This window comes from Rana temporaria, chromosome 9 (assembly GCF_905171775.1).
Source record: "Rana temporaria chromosome 9, aRanTem1.1, whole genome shotgun sequence".
Classification (NCBI taxonomy): Eukaryota; Metazoa; Chordata; class Amphibia; order Anura; family Ranidae; genus Rana; species Rana temporaria.
Window position 1 is genome coordinate 4,394,918 of NC_053497.1, and position 24,454 is coordinate 4,419,371.

At 47.5% G+C, this 24,454-nt stretch overlaps 1 protein-coding gene across 1 annotated transcript in view; it reads right to left on the minus strand.

The window, feature by feature from the left end:
- Positions 1 to 1,087: 1,087 nt before the first annotated feature.
- Positions 1,088 to 24,454, minus strand: part of GPR173 (G protein-coupled receptor 173) — a 32,282-nt gene continuing 8,915 nt past the window's right edge. The window contains exon 2 of the mRNA XM_040322706.1: positions 1,088 to 2,899. Within this exon, the coding sequence (XP_040178640.1) occupies positions 1,579 to 2,697 (1,119 nt within the window). The 5' untranslated portion in view covers positions 2,698 to 2,899 and the 3' untranslated portion in view covers positions 1,088 to 1,578. The remainder of the gene's footprint in view (positions 2,900 to 24,454) is intronic.

Here is a 24,454-nt window from a genome sequence, read left to right on the forward strand (position 1 = left end):
TACTCGGTACTGGCCTGGCTGGTCTTAGGGTGCTGGCCTGGCTAGTCTCAGTGCTGGCCTGGCTGGTCTCAGGGTACTCGGTACTAGCCTGGCTGGTCTCAGGGTGCTGGCCTGGCTGGTCTCAGTGCTGGCCTGGCTGGCCTCAGGGTACTCGGTACTGGCCTAGCTGGTCTCAGGGTGCTGGCCTGGCTGGTCTCAGTGCTGGCCTGGCTGGTCTTAGGGTGCTGGCCTGGCTGGTCTCAGTGCTGGCCTGGCTGGTCTCAAGGTGCTGGCTGGTCTCAGGGTACTCGGTACTGGCCTGGCTGGTCTCAGGGTGCTGGCTTGGTTGGTCTCAGGGTGCTGGCCTGGCTGGTCTCAGTGCTGGCCTGGCTGGTCTCAGGGTGCTGGCTGGCTGGTATCAGGGTGCTGGCCTGGCTGGTCTCAGTGCTGGCCTGGCTGGTCTCAGGGTGCTGGCTGGCTGGCTGGCCTCAGGGTACTCGGTACTGGCCTGGCTGGTCTCGGGGCTGGCCTGGCTGGTCTCAGGGTGCTGGCCTGGCTGGTCTCAGGGTGCTGGCTGGCTGGCCTCAGGGTGCTGGCTGGCTGGTCAATCTATACATATAAATATATATTATAGCAGGGTACAAAAAGGGCATGTGACTCTGTGAGGAGAGGAGACGCAGGCTCACCCTAGCGTTGCTGTGTGACTCCGCCTCCGCGTGTCACACGCAACCGGCCGCGTACTGAAGGACAGGTGGCAGACGAGGTCGGAGCCTGGAGGAGAAGCTTTGAGTCTGCTCGGCTCAGTTCGCCTTGCCTGACAGTAACTCGAGTCGAGTCCTTCACTAGTGAGGGATCGGCTCGGGCGGCTCGGCTGCTCAAGGCTGCTCTAGTCCTGCAAAGGGAACGGCGTTCCTGCTGTGAAAAAAGTGCAGGGACGCCGTTCCCGCAGGACTCGAGCCCTGACCGTACCGAACCAACCCGAACCGATCCGCTCAGTGGAAACGAGGCACTAGTACCATGTGTTGTGTGAAGCGCCCAGTTGATGGTCCTACAATGTGGTAAAGTTTACAATGTGCACATTCCAAGAATTTTCAAAGAACAGACAAACTGGAAAGCAAACTCCCTCATATTTGTATCAATCAAAAGACATTAATACAAGTGATGGCATTTCAACCATTGTCAATAAATATGTCCATAAACAAATACATAAATTCCCACCAAGCCTCCCCCGTCACCCTCTCGTCAGACAAACTTTGCGCTCCCTCTGTCACAACCGCCCTCCCATCCAAGCTCCGCCCATCATCCCTTAATGCATTAGCTGGAATAAAAAAAAAAGAGACATCCAAGAAATTCTCACGCACCCCTCCCCCACCCTCCCAACCGAGTCCTTCTTTCACCAATTGTATCTTTAGAAAAAGAAACTTTAAAAAAAAAAGCCATGGTCTTTCAACTTTTATGTTTTTTTTTTTACGTCTTCTTTACTCTTATGATGGTCCAATTTATGAAATCCTTCTTGATCATGCCCACTTGGTCATGTAAATCCATATTTCCCAATCACTGAGGTTGGTTTGTGACGTTGGGAGTGGAATGGGTTCCCTCTTACATTACGCAGTAAGGCTCCCTAGGTAGCAAGGCTTTCGTCCTCCAAAAGGGGATGTGGAGCTGAAGGCAGCTCTTCAGGTCTTTGTTAAGTAGGAAACACATGATAGGGTTTACCCCAGCCTGAGTAAAAGTCATCCACACGGCAGTGGACAAGTAGCGATGAGGGATGCTACAGGTTTTGACAAACACCCTCCAGTAACAGGCCACGATATAGGGTGACCAAAGCACCAAGAAGCTGAGCGTAATCCCGTAAAACATCCGCCCCAACCTCTTCTCGCTTTTAAACTCATCCATCCCCAAGAGACGCCTGTTGGCAGTATGGGTGTTTTGACGTATACCCAGCAAAGTGGGCGGCATCGGCCCCCTTCCGAATCCAGCAATCCAGTTGGCAGCAGCCTGCCCTGTAGCTCCAGGTCCATGGAATGTCCAGTTCTGGCTGATTGCCGGAACCATCTGCACTGGCTTCATTTTGCGGTGGCGGTACTCGAAGAGGAGTAGTTTGGCATAGACAATATGAGTGGCAACGATCAGCACCGCCAACATCAGCATAAATCCAAGGGTATCATTGGCTTTGAAGTAGCGGTGTTCAAAAATACATTGGTCCTCCTCGCGGATGAATTTGTAAGTTCCCACATCGAATACCGGCGGGAAGGCCATGGCGACCGAGAGTGTCCAGACCATGCAGATCACTGCAATGCACGTCCACAGCGTCATCCTCTTGGAGTAAAATCGATGGTGGGCGATGGCCATGTAGCGAGTAACACTGATACAGAAAAGCATAAATGAGGCATGGAAGCAAAACAGGACAGCCATGAATGCCACAACTTTACAGCTTAAGAGGCTGTATGCCCAGGCTGAGCCATTGCGGATGGAAAGCAGGACAAATGGAAAACAGGCGGATGATCTGACGGCATCGGCAAGACAGAGGTCCAACAGAAAATAGTAAGGGGCCTTGTGCAAGGAGCGGTCTTTCAACACGAGCAGGGAAACCAGTAGGTTGCCCGCTAAGCTGGCGCATATAATGAAACCCAGAAGCACCAGCTTTAGGTGGGTAGAGACCGCTGTTGACTGGGTTAGAGAGCCAGACAGCTCCTCCGACTCGCTGCCATTAGCCATGTTGGAGGCTGGCTCCAACTAGCCTTTGGTCAGCGGCCCCTTCTCCTTCTGTGGTGCTCCATATCCCAGAACAGTGGGGTTTTTTTTCGGGGGGGCCGGGGGTGAGGGCTTGCAAAGGGGAGGGGATGGAATCAAAGGGGAATGGGAGAAAATGATAACAAACAGACAAGGGTTGTGTGGGAAGACCAAACTATGAGAATGACTGTGCGGCATATGGTTATTCAGTGACGGAATGGTGGAGGAGAAAATATGGGAGTGAGAAAAGGGGAAAAAAAATAAAACAGAGGTTATTATTTAATCATCAACACATCTAAAAAAAGTAATACATTAGTCAAGAAAAGAGTCATGGTGAGAGTATTACAGAGTGCAGATAAAATAATAGAACAACACATTTTTTTTTTCAAATTTTGCAATTTAAAGTACAACTAAAAGCAAAATAAATGTTCTCTTCTTTCATTTTGGATAGAGTAATGCCTTGTGCAAACGAGAGGAGAGCTTTTGGCCGGGAATCCCAGCCGTGTGTATGCTCCTCGCAGTTTTTTCGGTGGGAAAACTGCCCAAAAACCGCCAGACAAAAAAAAAGAGAACCAGTTCTCTTTTTTCCCGCCGAGAAAACTGGCAGACTTTTCCCCGGCGGTTTTTGGCAGTTTTCCTAAGGGAAAAAACTGCGATGGAGCATACATACGGCCCGTCGGGAAAATCGGCTGTGTGTTGGGGGGAAAGACATGCCGAGCAGGTTCTTGGCTTTCCCCTCGGGATTTCCCATGGGAACTTGTGTACGAGCCATCAGGGATGGTTATAACTAGGGTTGCCCTGATACCACTTTTTTAGGACTGAGTACGAGTACCGATACTTTTTTTTATGTACTCGCCGATACCGAATACCGATACTTTTTTATGCAGCCATGTCCCCCACATATGCAGCCATGTCCCCAAACATATGCAGCCATGTCCCCAAACATATGCAGCCATGTCCCCAAACATATCCAGCCATGTCCCCAAACATATCCAGCCATGTCCCCAAACATATTGCAGTCATATCCCCAAACATATGCAGCCATGTCCCCAAACATATGCAGCCATATCCCCCACATATGCAGCCATGTCCCCCACATATGCAGCCATGTCCCCAAACATATGCAGCCATGTCCCCACACATATTGCAGCCATGTCCCAAAACATATTGCAGCCATGTCCCCCATATACGCAGCCATGTCCCCAAACATATTGCAGCCATGTCCCCAAACATATGCAGCCATGTCCCCAAACATATTGCAGCCATGTCCCCCATATACGCAGCCATGTCCCCAAACATATTGCAGCCATGTCCCCCACATATCCAGCCATGTCCCCCCACATGCAGCCATGTCCCCCGTACCTAAATGATGCCGCCGCCGCGTTAAACACCGGGCAGGGAACATTACAGTCAGCTTTCGTTTGAATAAGCTGTTTTCCCTGCCGCGCTGTGTATAGAGACACTCCCCCTTGCTCGCGATTGGACAGATCCATCCAATCCCGAGTATGGGGGAGTGTCTATGTGCGGCGGGGAAAACAGCTATTCAAATGAAAGCTGACTCTAATGTTCCCCCGAGCGGTGATTAACGCGGCAGCGGCGGCGGCTTTGCGATATACGACGGCGGCGGCGGGGGGGCAAGTATTCTATTTAGGCATCGGGGGTATTTGCAAGTACTCCCGCAAATACTCGGTATCGGTCCCGACCCTAGTTATAACCCCTGTCATTTTGTCCGATATGCGCCTATCTGCCTTACCTTTCTGTTCCACAGCCAAGAAGTGATAGGAAGTCCCACTAAATTGAAGGAATCCCTGGTTGTCACCAGAAAAACACCAATCAGCCATAACCTTATAACCAGAGTTATGCCACGTGCAGACGATCGGAAATTCCGACAACAAAAACCGTGGTTTTTTTTTTACGACGGATGTTGGCTCAAACTTGTCTTGCATACACACGGTCGCACAAATGTTGTCGGAAATTCCGAACGCCAAGAACGCGGTCAAGTGCAACACGTACGACGGTACAATTAAAGGGAAGTTCAATACCGTTATGCCCCATACACACGATCGGATTTTACAAGGTTTTTCCGACGGAATTCCGTTCAAGCTTGGCTTGCATACACACGGTCACACAAAAGTTCTCTGAACTTTCAACCATCAAGAAAGCGGTGACGTACAACACTACGACGAGCCAAGTTCAATGCTTCCGAGCATGCATCGAATTGTTTCCAAGCAGGCGGCGGTCAAAATTTTGAACGTCGGAATTGCTACAGACAATCGGAATTTCCAATTGGAATTTTTCCCGTCTGAAAACTTGAGAACCTGCTCTCAGTCTTTTGCTGGCAGAAATTCCGACAGCAAAAGTCTGATGGAGCATACACACAGTTGGAATTTCCGACCAAAAGCTCACATCGGACTTTTGCTGGCGGAATTTCCAACCGTGTGTACGCGGCATTAGTAGAAGTTTGGTGAGAGATGATTTGCGCTTTTTAGCCTCGTGCTTTTCAGTCCGTTACAGCGTGATGAATGTGCTATCTCCATGACGAACGCTGGTTTTACCAGACCGAGCGATTCCGTCTCGTAATTGATTCAGAGCATGCGTGGAATTTTGTGCGTTGGAATAGTCCACACACGATCAGAATTTACGAGAACGGATTTTGTTGTTGGAAAATTTGAGAACCTGCTGTCAAATTTTTGTTGTCGGAAATTCCGACAGCAAATGTCCGATGCAGCCTACACACGGTCGGAATTTCCAACAACAAGCTCCCATCGAACATTTGTTGTCGGAAATTCCGACCGTGTGTATGCAGCATTAGGGGGGGAGCTGCTGTAGCCACAGAGTTGTGGTGAGTGGACTCCATATTAATGGCCATGGTTTTGGAATGGGATACCCAACAAGCTCAGAGCCCTGACCTCAACCCTACTGAACACCTTTGGGATGAAATTAAATACCAATTGTGAACCAGGTCTTCTCATCCAACATCAGAATCTGACCTCACATATGGGCACAAATTCCCCCAGACACCCTCGAAAATCTTGTGGAAGGTCTTCCCAGAAGAGTGGAGGCTGCTATGGCCACAAAGAGGAGAAACACTCAATGAATATCCATAGTGATGGCTGGGTGGGACTTTATATTAATGCCCATGGCTTTAGAATAGGATACCCAACAAGCTCAGATCCATGACCTTAACCCTACTGAACACATTTAAGATAAAAATTAAATGCCAATTGTGAACCAGGTCTTCTCATCAAACATTAGTACCTGACCTCAAACATGGACACACATTCCCACAGACACCCTCCAAAATCTTATGGGAAGTCCTCCCAGAATAGTGGAGGATGTTTTAGCCACATAGGGGCAACACCATTTTAATGGAAATGGTTTTGGAATGGGATATCCAACAAACTCTGAGCCCTGACCTCAACCCAACCGAACACCTTTGGGATGAATTAGAAGGCCAATTGTGAGGTCTTCTTATCCAACATTATTATTTGACCTCACAAATGGGCACAGATTCCCACAATATCTTGTGGAATGTTTTTTCCAGGAGAGTGGAGGCTGATATGGCCACAAAGAGGAGCAAAATGAAATGATTAGCCAATAAATAAATAGCCATGGTGATGGCTGGGGGGGATTGGGAGTGGGACTTCACATTAATGTCCATAGTTTTAAAATAGGATATCCAACAAGCTCAGAGCCCTGACCTCAACCATACTCAACACCTTTGGGATGAAATAAAGGCCAATTGTGAACTCATCCAACATCAGTACCTTACCTAAATGATGGGCATTCTACAAAATTCTTGTGGAAAGTCTTCCCAGAGGAGTGGAGGATGTTATAGCCACAAATAGGGGCAACACAATGTTAATAGCCATGGTTATGCAATGGGATATCCAACAAGCTTTGAGCCATGACCTCAACCCTACTGAACACCTAAGGGGAAGGCCAATTGTGAGGTCTTATTATCCAACATCATTACCTGACCTCACAAATGGGCACTGATTACCACAGAATGTTGTGGAAAGTCTTCCCAGAAGAGTGGAAGATGTTGTAGCCACAAATGGGGGCAGCACAATGTCAATGCCCATGGTTTTGGAATGGGATATCCAACAAGCTCTGAGCCCTGACCTCAACCCTACTGAACACCATGGGGATGAATGGAAAGGCCAATTGTGAGGTTTTCTTTTTCAACATCATTACCTGACCTCACAAATGGGCACAGATTCCCACAGAATGTTGTGGGAAGTCTTCCCAGAAGAGTGAAGGATGTTATAGCCGCAAAGTGTACCTGACCTCACAAATGGACACAAATTCACAGACACCCTCCCAAATCTTGTTGAAAGTCTTCCCAGAAGAATGGAGGCTGCTATGGCCACAAAGAGGAGAAACACTAAAAGAATAACCATGATGATGGTTGGTGTGGGGGGGAAGGACTTTATATTGTCCATGGTTTTAAAACAGGATACCCAACAAGAGCCCTGATCTCAACCGTACTGAACAACTTTGGTATGAAATTAAATGCCAGTTGTGAACCAGGTCTTCTCATCCAACATCAGTATCTGACCTGAAAGATGGGCACACTACAAAATTCTTGTGAAAAGTCTTCCCAGAAGAGAGGAGGATTTTATAGCCACAAATAGGGGCAACACAATGTTAATGGACATGGTATTGGAATGGGATATCCAACAAGCTTTGAGCCCTGACCTCAACCCTACTGAACACCTAAGGGATACATGGGAAGGCCAATTGTGAGGTCTTATCATCCAACATCATTACCTGATCTCACAAATGGGCACAGATTCCTACAGAATGTGGTGTAAAGTCTTCACCTCAACCCAACTGAACACCTTTGGGATGAATTAGAAGGCCTGTTGTGAGATCTTCTCATCCAACATTATTATCTGACCTCACAAATGGGCACAGATTCCCACAATATCTTGTGGAATGTTTTTCCAGGAGAGTGGAGGCTGCTATGGCCACAAAGAGGAGCAAAACGAAATGATTAGGCAATAAATAAATAGCCATGGTGATGGCTGGGGGGGATTGGGAGTGGGACTTCACATTAATGCCCATAGTTTTAAAATAGGATACCCAACAAGCTCAGAGCCCCGACCTCAACCCTACTAAACACATTTGGGATGAAATAAAGGCCAATTGTGAACTCATGCAACATCAGTACCTGACCTAAAAGATGGGCACTCTACAAAATTCTTGTGAAAAGTCTTCCCAGAAGAGTGGAGGATTTTATAGCCACAAATAGGAGCAACACAATGTTATTGGACATGGTTTTGGAATGGGATATCCAACAAGCTCCGAGCTCTGACCTCAACCCAACTGAACACCTTTGGAATGAATAAGAAGGCCAATTGTGTGGTCTTCTTATCAAACATCATTATCTGAACCTCACAAATGTGCACAGTGCAATTCCCACAGAATCTTATGAAAAGTCCCACAGAAGAGTGGAGGATTTTATAGCCACAAAGGGGGCAGCTTCATATTAATGGCCACGCAGATAGAGGTTATTCTTGGCCGTATTATTAATGGTTTTGTAATGGGATGACCAACAAGCTCATATAGGTGTGATGGTCAGGTGATCACAAACGTTTGACCTTCTCGTTTTGGAATTTCCGACAAGAAAACCGTGGATTTTATTCCGACGGAATGCTGGCTCAACCTTGTGTTGCATACACACGGTCACACAAATGTTGTCGGAAATTCTGATCGTCAAGAACGCGGTGACGTACAACACTATGACGAGCCGAGAAAAATTAAGTTCAATGATGCTCAGAGCTTGTTGGATAACCCATTCCAAAACCATGGCCATTAACATCGTGTTGCCCCTATTTGTGGCAATAAAATCCTCCACTCTTCCGGGAAGACTTCCCACTCTTCTGGGAAGAATTTCCACAACATTCTGTGGGAATCCGTGCCCATTTGTGAGGTCAGATAATGACGTTGGATAAGAAGACCTCAAAATTGGCCTTCTCATTTATCCCAAAGGTGTTCAGTAGGGGTTGAGGTCACGGCTCAAAGCTTGTTGGATAACCCATTCCAAAACCATGGCCATTAACATCGTGTTGCCCCTATTTGTGGCAATAAAATACTCCACTCTTCCGGGAAGACTTCCCACTCTTCTGGGAAGAATTTCCACAACATTCTGTGAGAATCCGTGCCCATTTGTGAGGTCAGATAATGATGTTGGATAAGAAGACCTCAAAATTGGTCTTCTCATTTATCCCAAAGGTGTTCAGTAGGGTTGAGGTCACGGCTCAAAGCTTGTTGGACATCCCATTCCAAAACCATGGCCATTAACATGGTGTTGCCCCTATTTGTGGCTATAACATCCTCCACTCTTCCGGGAAGACTTCCCACTCTTCTGGGAAGAATTTCCACAACATTCTGTGGCAATCCATGCCCATTTGTGAGGTCAGATAATGATGTTGGATAAGAAGACCTCAAAATTGGTCTTTTCATTTATCCCAAAGGTGTTCAGTATGGTTGAGGTCACGGCTCAAAGCTTGTTGGACATCCCATTCCAAAACCATGGCCATTAACATCGTGTTGCCCCTATTTGTGGCTATAACATCCTCCACTCTTCTGGGAAGACTTTTTACAAGCATTTTGTAGTGTCTCCATCTTTCAGGTCAGGTACTGATTCAATTAAGTTCAAGGATTTTTGCGCGTCGGAATTTCCGAGAAGAACTTTTGCCGTCAGAAAATTTGAAAACCCAGCTCTCAAATTTTTGGCTGTTGGGAATTCATACAGAAAATGTCTGATGGGGCCTACACACGGTTGGAATTTCCGACCCAAAAGCTCACATCGAACTTTTCTTGTCGGAAATTCCAATCGCGTGTACGCAGCGTTATAGTGAATTTCTTCATGACAATGTCCGCCTTTGTGTAACATTCCCTTGTGATTGTATAATCTTTCCTTTTAGCTAATGCCCCTCTCTATTCTTCCATTGTCATATTATTTTTAGAGTTTTGGACACAAGAAGCATTAACATCTAAAAAGTCTAAAACATCACATATATAGGTGAAGCCCATAACCTCTCATTAGAAGTCACACACCGTCTGCAGAGTCTTACAAAACGTTTCCCTTTTTGTTTCCCCGCCTGGTGATGCGATCAGACGACATGAAAATGGATGAGGTAGGAATGGACAGAGATTTACATTCCCCGCAGACGCACGCACATGCCTTGGCAGACTCGCAGAACAAATGAAAGTGGACCTGTCATCTCTGCATAAAATTCCACTCATAGGATTAAAATGGACAATAAAAATTCCTACGGAAGGCTGTCCAAGCTTTTTTTCGTATCCTAAGGTGTAATTAGAATAAAAGGGATAGCGCACTAAATACCGAAATTTACAGAGGAACGTCAGGCAAACGGCTAAATACAAAACGTAAATACACTATGGGCTGGATTCACGTAGATCCGTGCATTTTTACGGCAGCGTAGCGTATCGTATTTACGCTACGCCGCCGTAAGTCAGAGAGGCAAGTGCTGTATTCGCAAAGCACTTGCCTCCTAAGTTACGGCGGCGTAGCGTAAATGGGGCCGGCGTAAGCGCGCCTAATTCAAATAAGAATGAGGGGGGCGTGTTTTATGTAAATTATTGGTGACCCGACGTGATTGACGTTTTTTGGGCCGTCCGTGTACATATCCCAGTGTGCATTGCTCCAAATTACGCCGAAAGGACTTCATTGGTTTCGACGTGAACATAAATTACGTCCAGCCCCATTCACGGATGACTTACGCAAACAACGTAAAATTTTCAAATTTCGACGCGGGAACGACGGCCATACTTAACATTGGCTACGCCACCTAGGGGGCAGCTTTATCTTTACGCGGCGTATCTCTTACGGAAGCGGCGTATCTTTACTGCGACGGGCAAGCGTACGTTCGTGAATCGGCGTATCTAGTCATTTACATATTCTACGCCGAAATCAACGGAAGCGCCACCTAGCGGCCAGCGGAAAAATTGCACCCTAAGATACGACGGCGCAGGCCGTCGTATCTTAGCTAGGTTTAAGTGTATCTCAGTTTGAGAATACACTTAAACTTACGACGGCTTAGATTCCGAGTTACGTCGGCGTATCTAGTGATGCGCCGGCGTAACTCTTTGTGAATCCAGCCCGTAGTTTTTCAAAAATGTCATTTAAAATGATGGTGTGTGGGCTTCACATAATTTTTCAGGTTCTGAAAAACGCCCCAAAAAAATTCGATCACACTGCATTTTTTAACGTCGTTTTAAACGATGTCGTTTTTTGGGTTGTAAAAATAATCGTGTGTGGGCAAAAACGACGTGAAATACCCGCACATGCTCAGAAGTTATGAGACTGGAGCGCTCGTTCTGGTAAAACTACCGTTCGTAATGGAGTAAGCACATACATCATGCTGTAACAGACTGAAAAGCGCGAATCGTCTTTTACTAACACGGAATCGGCTAAAGCAGCCCAAAGGGTGGCGCCATCCGCATAGAACTTCCCCTTTATAGTGCCGTCGTACGTGTTGTACGTCACCGCGCAGAAACTAAGAAAAACCTTTTCTTTTGCGATTTTTTTTAAAAAAAATTTATGTTTAGCAAGAAATAAAGGGCCAGATTCACAAAAGGGATACGACGGCGTTTCTCCTGATACGTCGTCGTATCTCTGTTTCTATCTATGCGACTGATTCATAGAATCAGTTACGCATAGATATCCCTAAGATCCGACAGGTGTAATTGTTTTACACTGTCGGATCTTAGGATGCAGTACCGCGGCCGCCGCTGGGGGGAGTTCGCGTCGTAAACCAGCGTCGGGTATGCAAATTGGGGAGTTACGGCCGATCCACGACGGTTTTTCACGTTCGCTACGTCGCCGCTAGTATAGTTTCCCGTCGCTAAGTTACACTTTTTTTTTGGTGCCTTAACTCTAGTCATTGCTGTCTAAAGTATGGCCGTCGTTCCCGCGTCGAAATTTAAAAATCAACGTCGTTTGCGTAAGCCGCCTGGGAATACGGACGCTATGCGCGTCGCCGTTCAAAAAAAATGACTTCACGGCGCGCAAAGCACGGCGGGAGTTAGGAAACGGAGCATGCGCAGTAGGTCCGGCGCGGGAGCCCGCCTAATTTAAATGGCACACGCCCATTTGAATTGGCCCGCCTTGCGCCGGAGGCCGCGGGCGTAGGTTTTCATCGCAAGTGCTTGGTGAATCAGGCACTTGCGATGAAAAATTGCGGCGGTGTAGCTTATCTAGGATAAGTTACGCCGCCGCGATTCTACGTGAATCTGGCCCAAAATAAATACATGACCGCACAATTGTCATTTAAAGTATGACAGCGCTGAAAGCTGAAAATTGACCTGGGCAGGAAGGGGGGGGGGGTGTCCGGTAGACAAGAGGTTAAGGGTTTTGTTTCATTGAACTCCATCGACGTGCGATCGTTTCCTGCCTGGCCGATCGTTTCCTGCCTGGCCGATCTCGCGTTCTTCTCAATTTTATCTTATTTTACATTCGTCTGGTGCTTTAAAAAAAAAAAACCCTGAGCGATACGTAATCCGGAGTGTAAAACACTTCACGGTGACATTTTCCACGGCTGCTTAGCGCCGGCGCTTTTAAAATATCACATTTTTATGTAGCTGACATGTTGGTGTAGAATAGGATTACCTGACCTTTCTTGCAGTTAAATGTGTAACGGGGGAGGGGGGGGGGGGGTTGTTATTTTTGGAAAAAAAGGTTCTTCTTGCTCGAAAAGAGGTCAAATGTAGTCTGAATTCTTCCGCTGTTTTGGTTTATCTTTTTTTTATTTCTTTTTATTTAGACTATCGCTTAACCACTTCAGCCCCCGGACCATTTTGTAGCTAAAGGACCAGGGCCACTTTTTTCGATTCGTCGCTGCGTCGCTTTAACTGACAATTGCGCGGTCGCGCCACGTGGCTCCCAAACAAAATTGGCGTCCTTCCCCCCCCCACAAATAGAGCTTTCTTTTGGTGGTATTTGATCACCTCTGCGGATTTTATTTTTTGCGCTATAAACAAAAATAGAGCGACAATTTTGGGAAAAAAATGATATTTTTTTACTTTATGCTATAATAAATATCCCCCAAAAATATATAAAAAAACATATTTTTCCTCAGTTTAGGCCGATACGTATTCTTCTACCTATTTTTGGTAAAAAATCAAAAATCGCAATAAGCGTTTATTGATCGGTTTGCGCTAGGGTTACTGAGCATTTGCGGGAGTACTTCGCGGACCAGTTTCAGCATATATGTTCGGTCGTGTGTAGGCCCGAGCGGACAGGATTCCAGCATACATTTGCCCGCCGGGCCTTTTTCCAGCGGGCAAATATTTCCTAACTTGTTTTAAAACAGCCCGCTGGAATCCTGTCCGCTCGGACATGTTCGGTCGTCTGTACAGACCTACCGTACATGTCCGAGCGCCCGCCATCCCTCGCATGCGTCGAATGACTTCGACGCATGCGTGGAAGCATTGAACTGGCAGGGCCGCCCACGTCGCCGCGTCATCGTCGCGGCGACGGCGCGGCCACGCCCCGCGTATTGTTTACGCGCGCATTTCTGTATGATGGTGAGTACAGCCACCATACAGAAATCCCCGGGCAGACATGTACGGTGAAAACGGTCCGGCGGACCGGTTTCATCGTACATGTTTGCTCGTCTGTACGAGGCATCTGTCTCTGCTACTCCTCTCTGTCAATCCCTCCACTGGCTTCTGCTCACCAAACAAATTAAATTAAAAATACTAGCAACTACCTGCAAAGCCATCCACAACTCTGCCCCCAGCTACATCCCTGACCTAGTCTCTAAATACCAACCTATACGTTCTCTTCGTTCTTCTCATGACCTCCTGCTCTCTAGCTCTCTCATCACCTGCTACCATGCTCGTCTCCAGGACTTTTCCGGAGCCTCTCCAAGCCTATGGAACTCCTTACCCCAATCTGTCCGTCTATCTTCTTCTCTATTAGCTTTTAGAGCAGTGGTTCTCAACCTTCTAGTGCTGTGACCCCTTAATAAAATTTCCCAAGTTGTGGGGACCCCTAACGGTAAAATTATTTTCGTAGCGTGGGTTGTCAGCACCCAAGGCAAGACAAGTAATTTACGCCCCTAACCCACAGACATTTAGCGCTACCTGAGTCCTTTTAATGGCAACTATAATCACAGGTAGTGTTACTCACTGCGTCTCCGACTTTGTGGTGTTTTGTAGCAGTGACACCTATGCCAAGATCGGGAGATGGGGTCTCCTCCAGCCCCTCCCACTTCACATTCCTCACCAGTCAGCTGACCGTCTTTGCCCCCCAGCAATGCCATGAACTGAATGGGCGCCTGCGAAGAGGCTGAGTGGGCGGCTGCAGGCTCAGGGAACAGCCCAGCTGGCCAGCCACAGGCTCCAGGGATAGCCCTGCTGGGTGGCGGCAAAAAGGCTGGGAGAGCGGTGTGGGCTTCAGGAACAGCCCAGGATTCGGTGACCCCTGACAAATCATCATTCGACCCCCGAGGGGTTCCTGACCCCCAGGTTGAGAACCACTGTTTTAGAGGATCCCTGAAAACCCTCATCAGTCTAGCGTGCTCTCTAGACTAGGTATAGTATTATTTTTCACATTGCAGGTAAAAGAAAAAACAAAAGCAAACATTTATACTCACCTAGGTTGATGCTGCATCTGTCCCTCGACACAGCTACACCAAGAACTGAGCGATCAAAGCCTGCTGATTGCTGCTCTTGGTCTTCAGTGAGCAGAGAACCTGTGACTGTCATTGCTCAGTCCTCCCAGCCCTCAGTGGAGCACCGGACTGTGGAGGGGGCGGAAGAGGCAGGCCCAGACTCTCAGTGGCTCGATGAGAGGTTGAGCCGTCTGCCGGTCCAGGCATCTGGGTGAATCCCAACATTAAAGTCGGGATCTCTCCGGGGTCTGGAGCGGCTGAGTGACGTCAGCTGACAGCAGGCTAAAGAAGAGTGAAATGTTGTATCTGAACGCAGAGAAATCCGAGAACCAACTGGGCAAACTGAAGGTAAAAAGTATCTTTAATTATTGACTCATCTGTAAGGCCCCGTACACACGTCCGAGAAACTCGACGGGCAAAACACATCGTTTTGCTCGTCGAGTTCCTTGTGAAGCCACCGAGGATCTCGCCGAGCCAAGTTTCCCCATTGACTAACGAGGAAATAGAGAACATGTTCTCTATTTGGCTCGACAAGTTCCTTGTCGGTTTCCTCGGCCAAAAGTGTACACACGACCGGGTTTCTCGGCAGAATCCGGCTCCGATCGAGTTTCTGGCTGAATTCTGCCGAGAAACTCGGTCCTGTGTATGGGGCCTCAGTATACTGGAAATTAAAGGGCCCACGCTGTGCCACTTCCCAATTCACGTGCGTTGATAATATTACGCCTACACGCCAAATACCGCAGCACAAAACAACAAAGCTACACTGCATGGTACACAATAATTACACGTTCAATGATTCGACACAAGTGTCTGAACTATATACTTTGCAAAAAGTTTTCTTTGACAGTAAGAACCCGAGAGGATCCTGATTAACTTCATATATCCATAATGACTTCATGGGGGGTAACTGTAGTAGATGGATGGATGCTGAGGCTTAGTCAAAGTCAATACATCTCTTCCCTGCACTTAACTGTGCATGTACTATCATCTACCCATAAGATGTACCTAGTGGGACTTTTTTTAGGGTATTTTAGATTTTTTGGGGGGGGTTTGGATAAGTGTTGAAGTTTAGAGATGTTTCTTGCAGGCCTGAATTGGCAACCCTGTTGAATTGGCCCTTCAGAGCATCCTTTGGTGAGCCCTCACCCCATACAAATACAGTGCCGTTGGGGCACATGGATCAATTGATAGTTTGCAATTTCAATTTGCAAGGCCACATGGAAAGCCATGAGTATAGTTTGGGTGGGGTCGGTGCCTACAGGGTTAGCAGGGCTGAACTGGGCCCTGGACTTCATCCAAACAGGCCCACTTTGACAGGTCTCTCCCATGGCGGCTGGACAACTCCCGCCCCCCCCCCCCCCAGCCACCCAAGCCCCCTCTCCCTCTTCACTAGCCACTCTACTTTATTAGAGTAGAACGGCTGGTACTGGTAGTCTTAGGCCCGGTACACACGACCGAGTTTCTCGGCAGAATTTCAGCCAGAAACTCGATCGGAGCCGTATTCTGCCGAGAAACCCGGCCGTGTGTACACTTTCGGCCGAGGAAACCGACGAGGATCTCGTCGGGCCAAATAGAGAACATGTTCTCTATTTCCTCGTTCCTCAATGGGAAAAGTTGGCCCGCCGAGATCCTCGGCGGCTTCACAAGAAACTCGACCTGCAAAACGATGTGTTTTGCTCGTCGAGTTTCTCGGCCGTGTGTACGGGGCCTCATAGGCAGTACCAGTGGGGAAGCTAAACATTATTTTACCCGGGCAAAGAATCAGTTCGGTGCCCCCCCCCCTTATGGGACAAGATTAGGCAGAAGTGAGAAACTCCCAGGCCATAGCTGTCGAGTCAGCTGTCTGTCCCCTCCCCCCATGCTCCTCTGTCGCCCCCCCTGCTCCTCTGGTCCTCCCCCTGTTTCTCTGTTCCTCCCCAGGTGAGCGTTGCGGGGAGGGAGAGGAGGTGAGCGCTGCGGTAAAGGAAAAACTGAGGAGCTGGGGGGGGGGGCGGCGGTCTGCCGTCACTGAAGCCGGCCCACTGAGCCATCAGCCCATCGGGAAACTCCCTGTAGTCCCAATGGCCAGTCCATCCCTGAGTGTTAGGGTAGAGCAGGTTGGGGTTAAAGTCAAGAGTAGTTTAGAGAGAGGAGGAGATCTGAATGTAGCCCTTACATTAGGACCTCAACAGTTTGTAAAGTAGTAGTTGGAACAATCATCAATTCCCGACTCCCTCTACCTTGGATTCCCCAAATACCAAATTTTGCGTCTACAAGTCGTCCAGAACACGGCAGCCAGACTGGTAACAGGGAAAAACCCTGGGGATCAATCACCCCGTCCCTCGGGACCCTCCATTGGCTGGCCGTGAAGGATCGGGTTACATTCAAGACCCTCTGCCTCACTCACAAATGCACACAAGGAAACGTTCCTCAATACCTATGTGATAAAATAAAACACTACACCCCTAGTGGTGCCCTCCGGTTGACTAACCAAAACCTCCTCCACATCCCCAAGACCTGCTACAAATCTAAAGGAGAACGAACATTTGCAGTCCAAGGACCATGGCTATGGAACGCTCTACCTACGGACATCCGCGTGGAAGAAAACCATCGGGCCTTCATAAAAAACTTAAGACCCACCTCTTCTGAAGACACAGGATGCAAAAAGCGCCCTGAGGCAATTTAGTTTGCACGTGTAGCGCTATACAAGTTACTCACTCACTCTAAAGCTACATGGGAAGCCATAGATATAGCTTGGGTGGGGTTGGTGCCTACAGTCTTAGGGTAGGGTGGACTGGGGAAGAGTCAAGAGTAGTTTGGATAAAGGTCTGATTGGAGCCCTTGAGGAAGATTTAGGCCCCATAACAGTTTGTAAGGCTGCATAAGAAGCCATTGGTGTAACTGGGGTGGGGTTGGTGCCTACAGTGTCAGGATAGGATGGAGTGGGGAAGAGTCAAGAGTAGTTTGAAGAGAGAAGAAGAGATCGGATAGTAGCCCTTGTGGGAGAGTTGGGTCCTTAACAGTTTGTATGGCCACATGGGAAACCTTAGGTGTAGCTCGGGTGAGGTTGGTGCCTACACAGTCAAGGTAGGGCAGAGGGGTAGAGTCAAGAGTAGTTTGAAGAGAGAAGAAGAGGTCTGGTTGGAGCCCTTTGTTGAAGAGCTAGGGCTTCAACAGTTTTTATGGCCACATGGGAAGCCATGGGTGTATCTGGAGTGGAGTCAGTGCCTACAGTGTCAGGGTAGGGTGGAGTGGGGAGAAGTCAAGAGGAGTTTGGATGAAGAGAAGGTCTGATTGGAGACCTAGCGGGAGAGTTAGGCACTCAACAGTTTGTAAGGCCACATGGGAAGCCATATTTTTAGGTGGGGATGGTGCCTACAGTGTCAAGGTAGGGCAAAGTGTCCCTTACATTGGTGATCAATGGGAAGAATGCCCCTTACATTAGTGGTCAGTGTAAAGAATGCCCCTTACATTGGTGATCAGTGAGAAGAATGTTCCTTACATTGGTGATCAGTGAGAAGAATGTTCCTTACATTGGTGATCAGTGAGAAGAATGTCCCTTACATTGGTGATCAGTGAGAAGAATGTTCCTTACATTGGTGATCAGTGAGAAGAATGTCCCTTACATTGGTGATCAGTGAGAAGAATGTCCCTTACATTGGTGATCAGTGAGAAGAATGTCCCTTACATTGGTGATCAGTGGGAAGAATGTTCCTTACATTGGTGATCAGTGAGAAGAATGTTCCTTACATTGGTGATCAGTGAGAAGAATGTCCCTTACATTGGTGATCAGTGAGAAGAATGTTCCTTACATTGGTGATCAGTGGGAATAATGTTCCTTACATTGGTGATCAGTGAGAAGAATGTTCCTTACATTGGTGATCAGTGGGAAGAATGTTCCTTACATTGGTGATCAGTGAGAAGAATGTACCTTACATTGGTGATCAGTGAGAAGAATGTCCCTTACATTGGTGATCAGTGAGAAGAATGTTCCTTACATTGGTGATCAGTGGGAAGAATGTTCCTTACATTGGTGATCAGTGGGAAGAATGTCCCTTACATTGGTGATCAGTGAGAAGAATGTCCCTTACATTGGTGATCAGTGAGAAGAATGTTCCTTACATTGGTGATCAGTGAGAAGAATGTTCCTTACATTGGTGATCAGTGGGAAGAATGTCCCTTACATTGGTGATCAGTGAGAAGAATGTTCCTTACATTGGTGATCAGTGAGAAGAATGTCCCTTACATTGGTGATCAGTGAGAAGAATGTTCCTTACATTGGTGATCAGTGGAAAGAATGTTCCTTACATTGGTGATCAGTGGGAAGAATGTCCCTTACATTGGTGATCAGTGAGAAGAATGTCCCTTACATTGGTGATCAGTGAGAAGAATGTCCCTTACATTGGTGATCAGTGGGAAGAATGTCCCTTACATTGGTGATCAGTGAGAAGAATGTCCCTTACATTGGTGATCAGTGAGAAGAATGTTCCTTACATTGGTGATCAGTGGGAAGAATGTTCCTTACATTGGTGATCAGTGGGAAGAATGTCCCTTACATTGGTGATCAGTGGGAAGAATGTCCCTTACATTGGTGATCAGTGGGAAGAATGTCCCTTACATTGGCGATCAGTGAGAAGAATGTCCCTTACATTGGTGATCAGTGAGAAGAATGTCCCTTACATTGGTGATCAGTGAGAAGAATGTTCCTTACATTGGTGATCAGTTGGAAGAATGTCCCTTACATTGGTGATCAGTGAGAAGAATGTTCCTTACATTGGAGATCAGTGAGAAGAATGTTCCTTACATTGGTGATCAGTGGGAAGAATGTCCCTTACATTGGTGATCAGTGAGAAGAATGTCCCTTACATTGGTGATCAGTGGGAAGAATGTTCCTTACATTGGTGATCAGTGGGAAGAATGTTCCTTACATTGGTGATCAGTGGGAAGAATGTCCCTTACATTGGTGATCAGTGGGAAGAATGTCCCTTACATTGGTGATCAGTGAGAAGAATGTTCCTTACATTGGTGATCAGTGAGAAGAATGTTCCTTACATTGGTGATCAGTGGGAAGAATGTTCCTTACATTGGTGATCAGTGAGAAGAATGTCCCTTACATTGGTGATCAGTGAGAAGAATGTTCCTTACATTGGTGATCAGTGGGAAGAATGTTCCTTACATTGGTGATCAGTGAGAAGAATGTCCCTTACATTGGTGATCAGTGAGAAGAATGTCCCTTACATTGGTGATCAGTGGGAAGATGTCCCTTACATTGGTGATCAGTGGGAAGAATGTTCCTTACATTGGTGATCAGTGGGAAGAATGTTCCTTACATTGGTGGTCAGTGAGAAGAATGATCCTTACATTGGTGATCAGTGAGAAGAATGTTCCTTACATTGGTGATCAGTGGGAAGAATGTCCCTTACATTGGTGATCAGTGGGAAGAATGTCCCTTACATTGGTGATCAGTGAGAAGAATGTCCCTTACATTGGTGATCAGTGAGAAGAATGTCCCTTACATTGGTGATCAGTGGGAAGAATGTCCCTTACATTGGTGATCAGTGAGAAGAATGTCCCTTACATTGGTGATCAGTGAGAAGAATGTTCCTTACATTGGTGATCAGTGGGAAGAATGTTCCTTACATTGGTGATCAGTGGGAAGAATGTTCCTTACATTGGTGATCAGTGGGAAGAATGTCCCTTACATTGGTGATCAGTGGGAAGAATGTCCCTTACATTGGTGATCAGTGAGAAGAATGTTCCTTACATTGGTGATCAGTGAGAAGAATGTTCCTTACATTGGTGATCAGTGGGAAGAATGTTCCTTACATTGGTGATCAGTGAGAAGAATGTCCCTTACATTGGTGATCAGTGAGAAGAATGTTCCTTACATTGGTGATCAGTGGGAAGAATGTTCCTTACATTGGTGATCAGTGAGAAGAATGTCCCTTACATTGGTGATCAGTGAGAAGAATGTCCCTTACATTGGTGATCAGTGGGAAGATGTCCCTTACATTGGTGATCAGTGGGAAGAATGTTCCTTACATTGGTGATCAGTGGGAAGAATGTTCCTTACATTGGTGGTCAGTGAGAAGAATGATCCTTACATTGGTGATCAGTGAGAAGAATGTCCCTTACATTGGTGATCAGTGAGAAGAATGTCCCTTACATTGGTGATCAGTGAGAAGAATGTCCCTTACATTGGTGATCAGTGAGAAGAATGTCCCTTACATTGGTGATCAGTGGGAAGAATGTTCCTTACATTGGTGATCAGTGAGAAGATGTAGAGGGCAAATTAGGGACAAGAGGGGTTACAGAGAAACCCAATAAGGTACTCCATCTCCTCCCCCTAATCTATTCTGCAATGGTGGAAGAGTTACCAGGGCACCTTATCTAACGTTTTATTGAGAGCAGCACTTTCCTTTCTAGCTCCTCTGGTGGTGCTCACACGACCTTCGTCCGTCTTAATGATACACCTTCCTATTGGCCTTTAGGGAGACCTCCAGGCGGGCAAATATATAAAAAGCACCCCTCAGGGCAGTTATGATTAAAGCCCAGTTGAACTCTCCACTTCAATCAGCTAAAAACATTTATTTTTAAAGAGTTAAGAGCCTGAGGGTCAACCCTGAAAGCCATTTAATGTCTACTTGTCCACTTAGAAGACTCCTATACTACCCTAGCTTGTCCATATACTAACCCAGCCTGCCCCTATACTGCCCTAGACTGTCTATATCAGTGTTTCTCAACTCCAGTCCTCAAGGCGCCCCAACAGGTCATGTTTTCAGGCTTTCCATCATTTTGCACAGGGGATTTAATCAGTTTCACTGCCTTAGAAAATTACCACAGCCATTTCATCTGAGGGAAATCCTGAAAACATGACCTGTTGGTGCGCCTTGAGGACTGGAGTTGAGAAACACTGGTCTATATGATACCACATTCTGCCCCTATACTGCCCTAGCCTATCTATATACTACCCCAGCCTGCCCCTATACTGCTCTATCCTGTAAATATACTACCCTAGCCTGTCTCTATACCACCCTAGCCTGTCTATATACTATCTAAGCCTGCCCTATACAGCTCTAGCCTGTCTATATACTACCCCAGCCTGCCCCTATACTACCCTAGCCTGTATATATACTACCCAAGCCTGCCCTATACTGCCCTAGCCTGCCCATATACTACCCTAGCCTGTCCATTTACTACCCTAGCCTGTCCATATACTACCCTAGCCTGTCCCTATACTACCCTAGGCTGCCCATATACTACCATAGCCTGTCCATATACTACCCTAGCCTGTCCATATACTACCCTAGCCTGTCCCTATACTACCCTAGCCTGTCCATATACTACCCCAGCCTGTCCATATACTACCCTAGTGTAGTGATCTATACACCTAGCCTGTCCATATACTACCCTAGCCTGTCCATATACTACCCTAGCCTGTCCCTATACTACCCCAGCCTGTCCATATACTACCCTAGCCTGTCCCTATACTACCCCAGCCTGTCTATATACTACCCCAGCCTGCCCTTATACTACCCTAGCCTGTCCATATACTACCCTAGCCTGTCTGTATGGAAGGTTGCCTTCCATGGGTGTGAAAAAACGCTATGAAGGTCAATGGTCAAGTATTCTTAAGGATTTACGCCCAAACTTTCACAAAGTCTGGGAGTCATGGTTAAGGTTCCACTTCCCATCCTTACTTCCCACTAGTTCCAAGCCTTTAAAGGTGTTGTCCGCAGGGTCGTCTTAATAGCATCATGGGCCCCTGGGCAAAGTAATGCTCTGGGGCCCCTACAATGGAGACAGTGCAGGTAAACCCCTCTACACCCCAGATATCCTCCAACACTCTGACCCCTCTACACCCCAGAAATCCCCCCAACACTTTTACCCGTCTACACCCCAGATATGCCCACAGCACTGACCTCTCTACATCCCAGATATTCCCCCAGTACTCTGACCCCTCTACACCGCAGATGTTCCCCCAGCACTGTAACCATATAGCATAAGATACCCCTTGAATTGTGACCCCACTACATCCCTGATACCCCCAACACTGTGGCCTCTCTACATCTCTTCCATGGAGTCCCAAGCATTGAAGCTGCATGGGGCGGGGTCAGAGCATCACTGGTGCTCTGGCCCAGCCCCTCCCTGCTGAGTCCCAAGCATTCAAGCTGCATGGGGCTCAAGGACCAGCTGCTTTGGGGAAAGTGCAGGGGCCCCCATGAAGCTGGGGCCCCTGGGCAGTGCCCAGGTGTGCCCTCTTATTAAGACAGCCCTGGTTGTCCGCCCCGGTCCTGAGTCTGTGATACCTTTTCCCCTCTTGCTCCTCTCTCCTTTCTTGCTTTCCTCTCCCTTCCTTTCTTATTCTTTGTTCTTCCTTTCATTTTACCAGATGAGACTTATCATTGGGGATTGCCCCCCCCCTTTGGGATTGCCCCCCCATCCTTAGAGGACATCTTGGCAATAATAGCAATTATTGCTTTGACTTTCCTACTGGTCCTCCTTAGTTTTGGCTAATCCCTTGCCGACATAATATTATACCTTGCCTATTTGTACTTGTTCTTAGAATGTGACTGTTTAGCTCCGCCCCTGTGTGGGCGAACCGCCAGCTTGTTATGTTTACTCTGAAAATTCAAGAAAAATATTGAAACAGAAAGTCTACACGCCCACACACACCCTGACATATTTTCTCCCCCCGGGGGCTGGAAGCGGAGGCCTTTTGGACAAGTTCAATCCTACCTTCAGTCTTGCAAAGTTGTACCGGCTCCTCTGCTGGACTGAAATGACTTCTTTCTGATTTCACCGCACACTGTGAGCTTCTCACCATGTGCATGAGAAGCTGCGGCACGAAGCATTATCTCTAGGCCTTACGTCCCCAGCCTGAGAGTGCTTGGCCCGCCCCTCTCATTCATTGGACTTCAATTCAAAAGCATAACTAGAACCTTCAGGGCCCCAGTGCAAGAAGCCATGAAGGGCCCCCCCCTTTTAAAAAAGCATGATTTTGATATATTTTCGGGGTTCAGTCCACTGCCGGTGTTGGAGTAGTGGCGGAGGAGGGGGTGTGGGGTGTGGGGGGGGGGGGGGGGTGGAATCAGTCCACTGATGGTGGTGGGGGTGGGAAGTGGTGGTTGCCCAAAACATTGTGCTGCCTGGGTCTATAATGACAATTTGCTGCCCCCCCCCCCCAAAACAAATGATATGACATACCACAGGGCTGTCTTAATGAGAGGGCACACCTGGGCACTGCCCAGGGGCCCGACTGCATGGGGGGCCCTTGCACTTTCCCCAAAGCAGCTTGTCCTTGAGCTCACACTGCCCCGAAATTGGGGCCCCCATGATGGAACTGAGAGTGATAGATACACAGGGGGGGCAGTCTGCCCCCTACCTACTTGATGTCTGTTCACCTGCACTGTCATCATTGTAGGGGCCCCAGAGCATTACCCTGCCCAGGGGCCCATGATGCTATTAAGACGGCCCTGACATACCATCATGTTTAATTCCAAGGGGCGGGCTAGGGCAGTATAGGGACAGGCTATAGACAGCCTAGGGTAGTATATAGACAGCCTAGGGTAGTATATAGACAGGCTAGGGTAGTGTATAGACAGGCTAGGGTAGTATATAGACAGCCTAGGGTAGTATATAGACAGGCTAGGGTAGTATATAGACAGCCTAGGGTAGTATATAGACAGGCTAGGGTAGTATATAGATAGCCTAGGGTAGTATATAGACAGGCTAGGGTAGTATAGGGGCAGGCTTTGGTAGTATATAGACAGGCTAGGGTAGTATAGGGGCAGGCTTTGGTAGTATATAGACAGCCTAGGGTAGTATATAGACAGCCTAGGGTAGTATATAGACAGGCTATGGTAGTATATAGACATCCTAGGGTAGTATATAGACAGGCTAGGGTAGTATATAGACAGGCTAAGGTAATATATAGACAGGCTAGGGTAGTATATAGACAGCCTAGGGTAGTATATAGACAGGCTATGGTAGTATATAGACATCCTAGGGTAGTATATAGACAGGCTAGGGTAGTATATAGACAGGCTAAGGTAATATATAGACAGGCTAGGGTAGTATATAGACAGGCTAGGGTAGTATATAGACAGGCT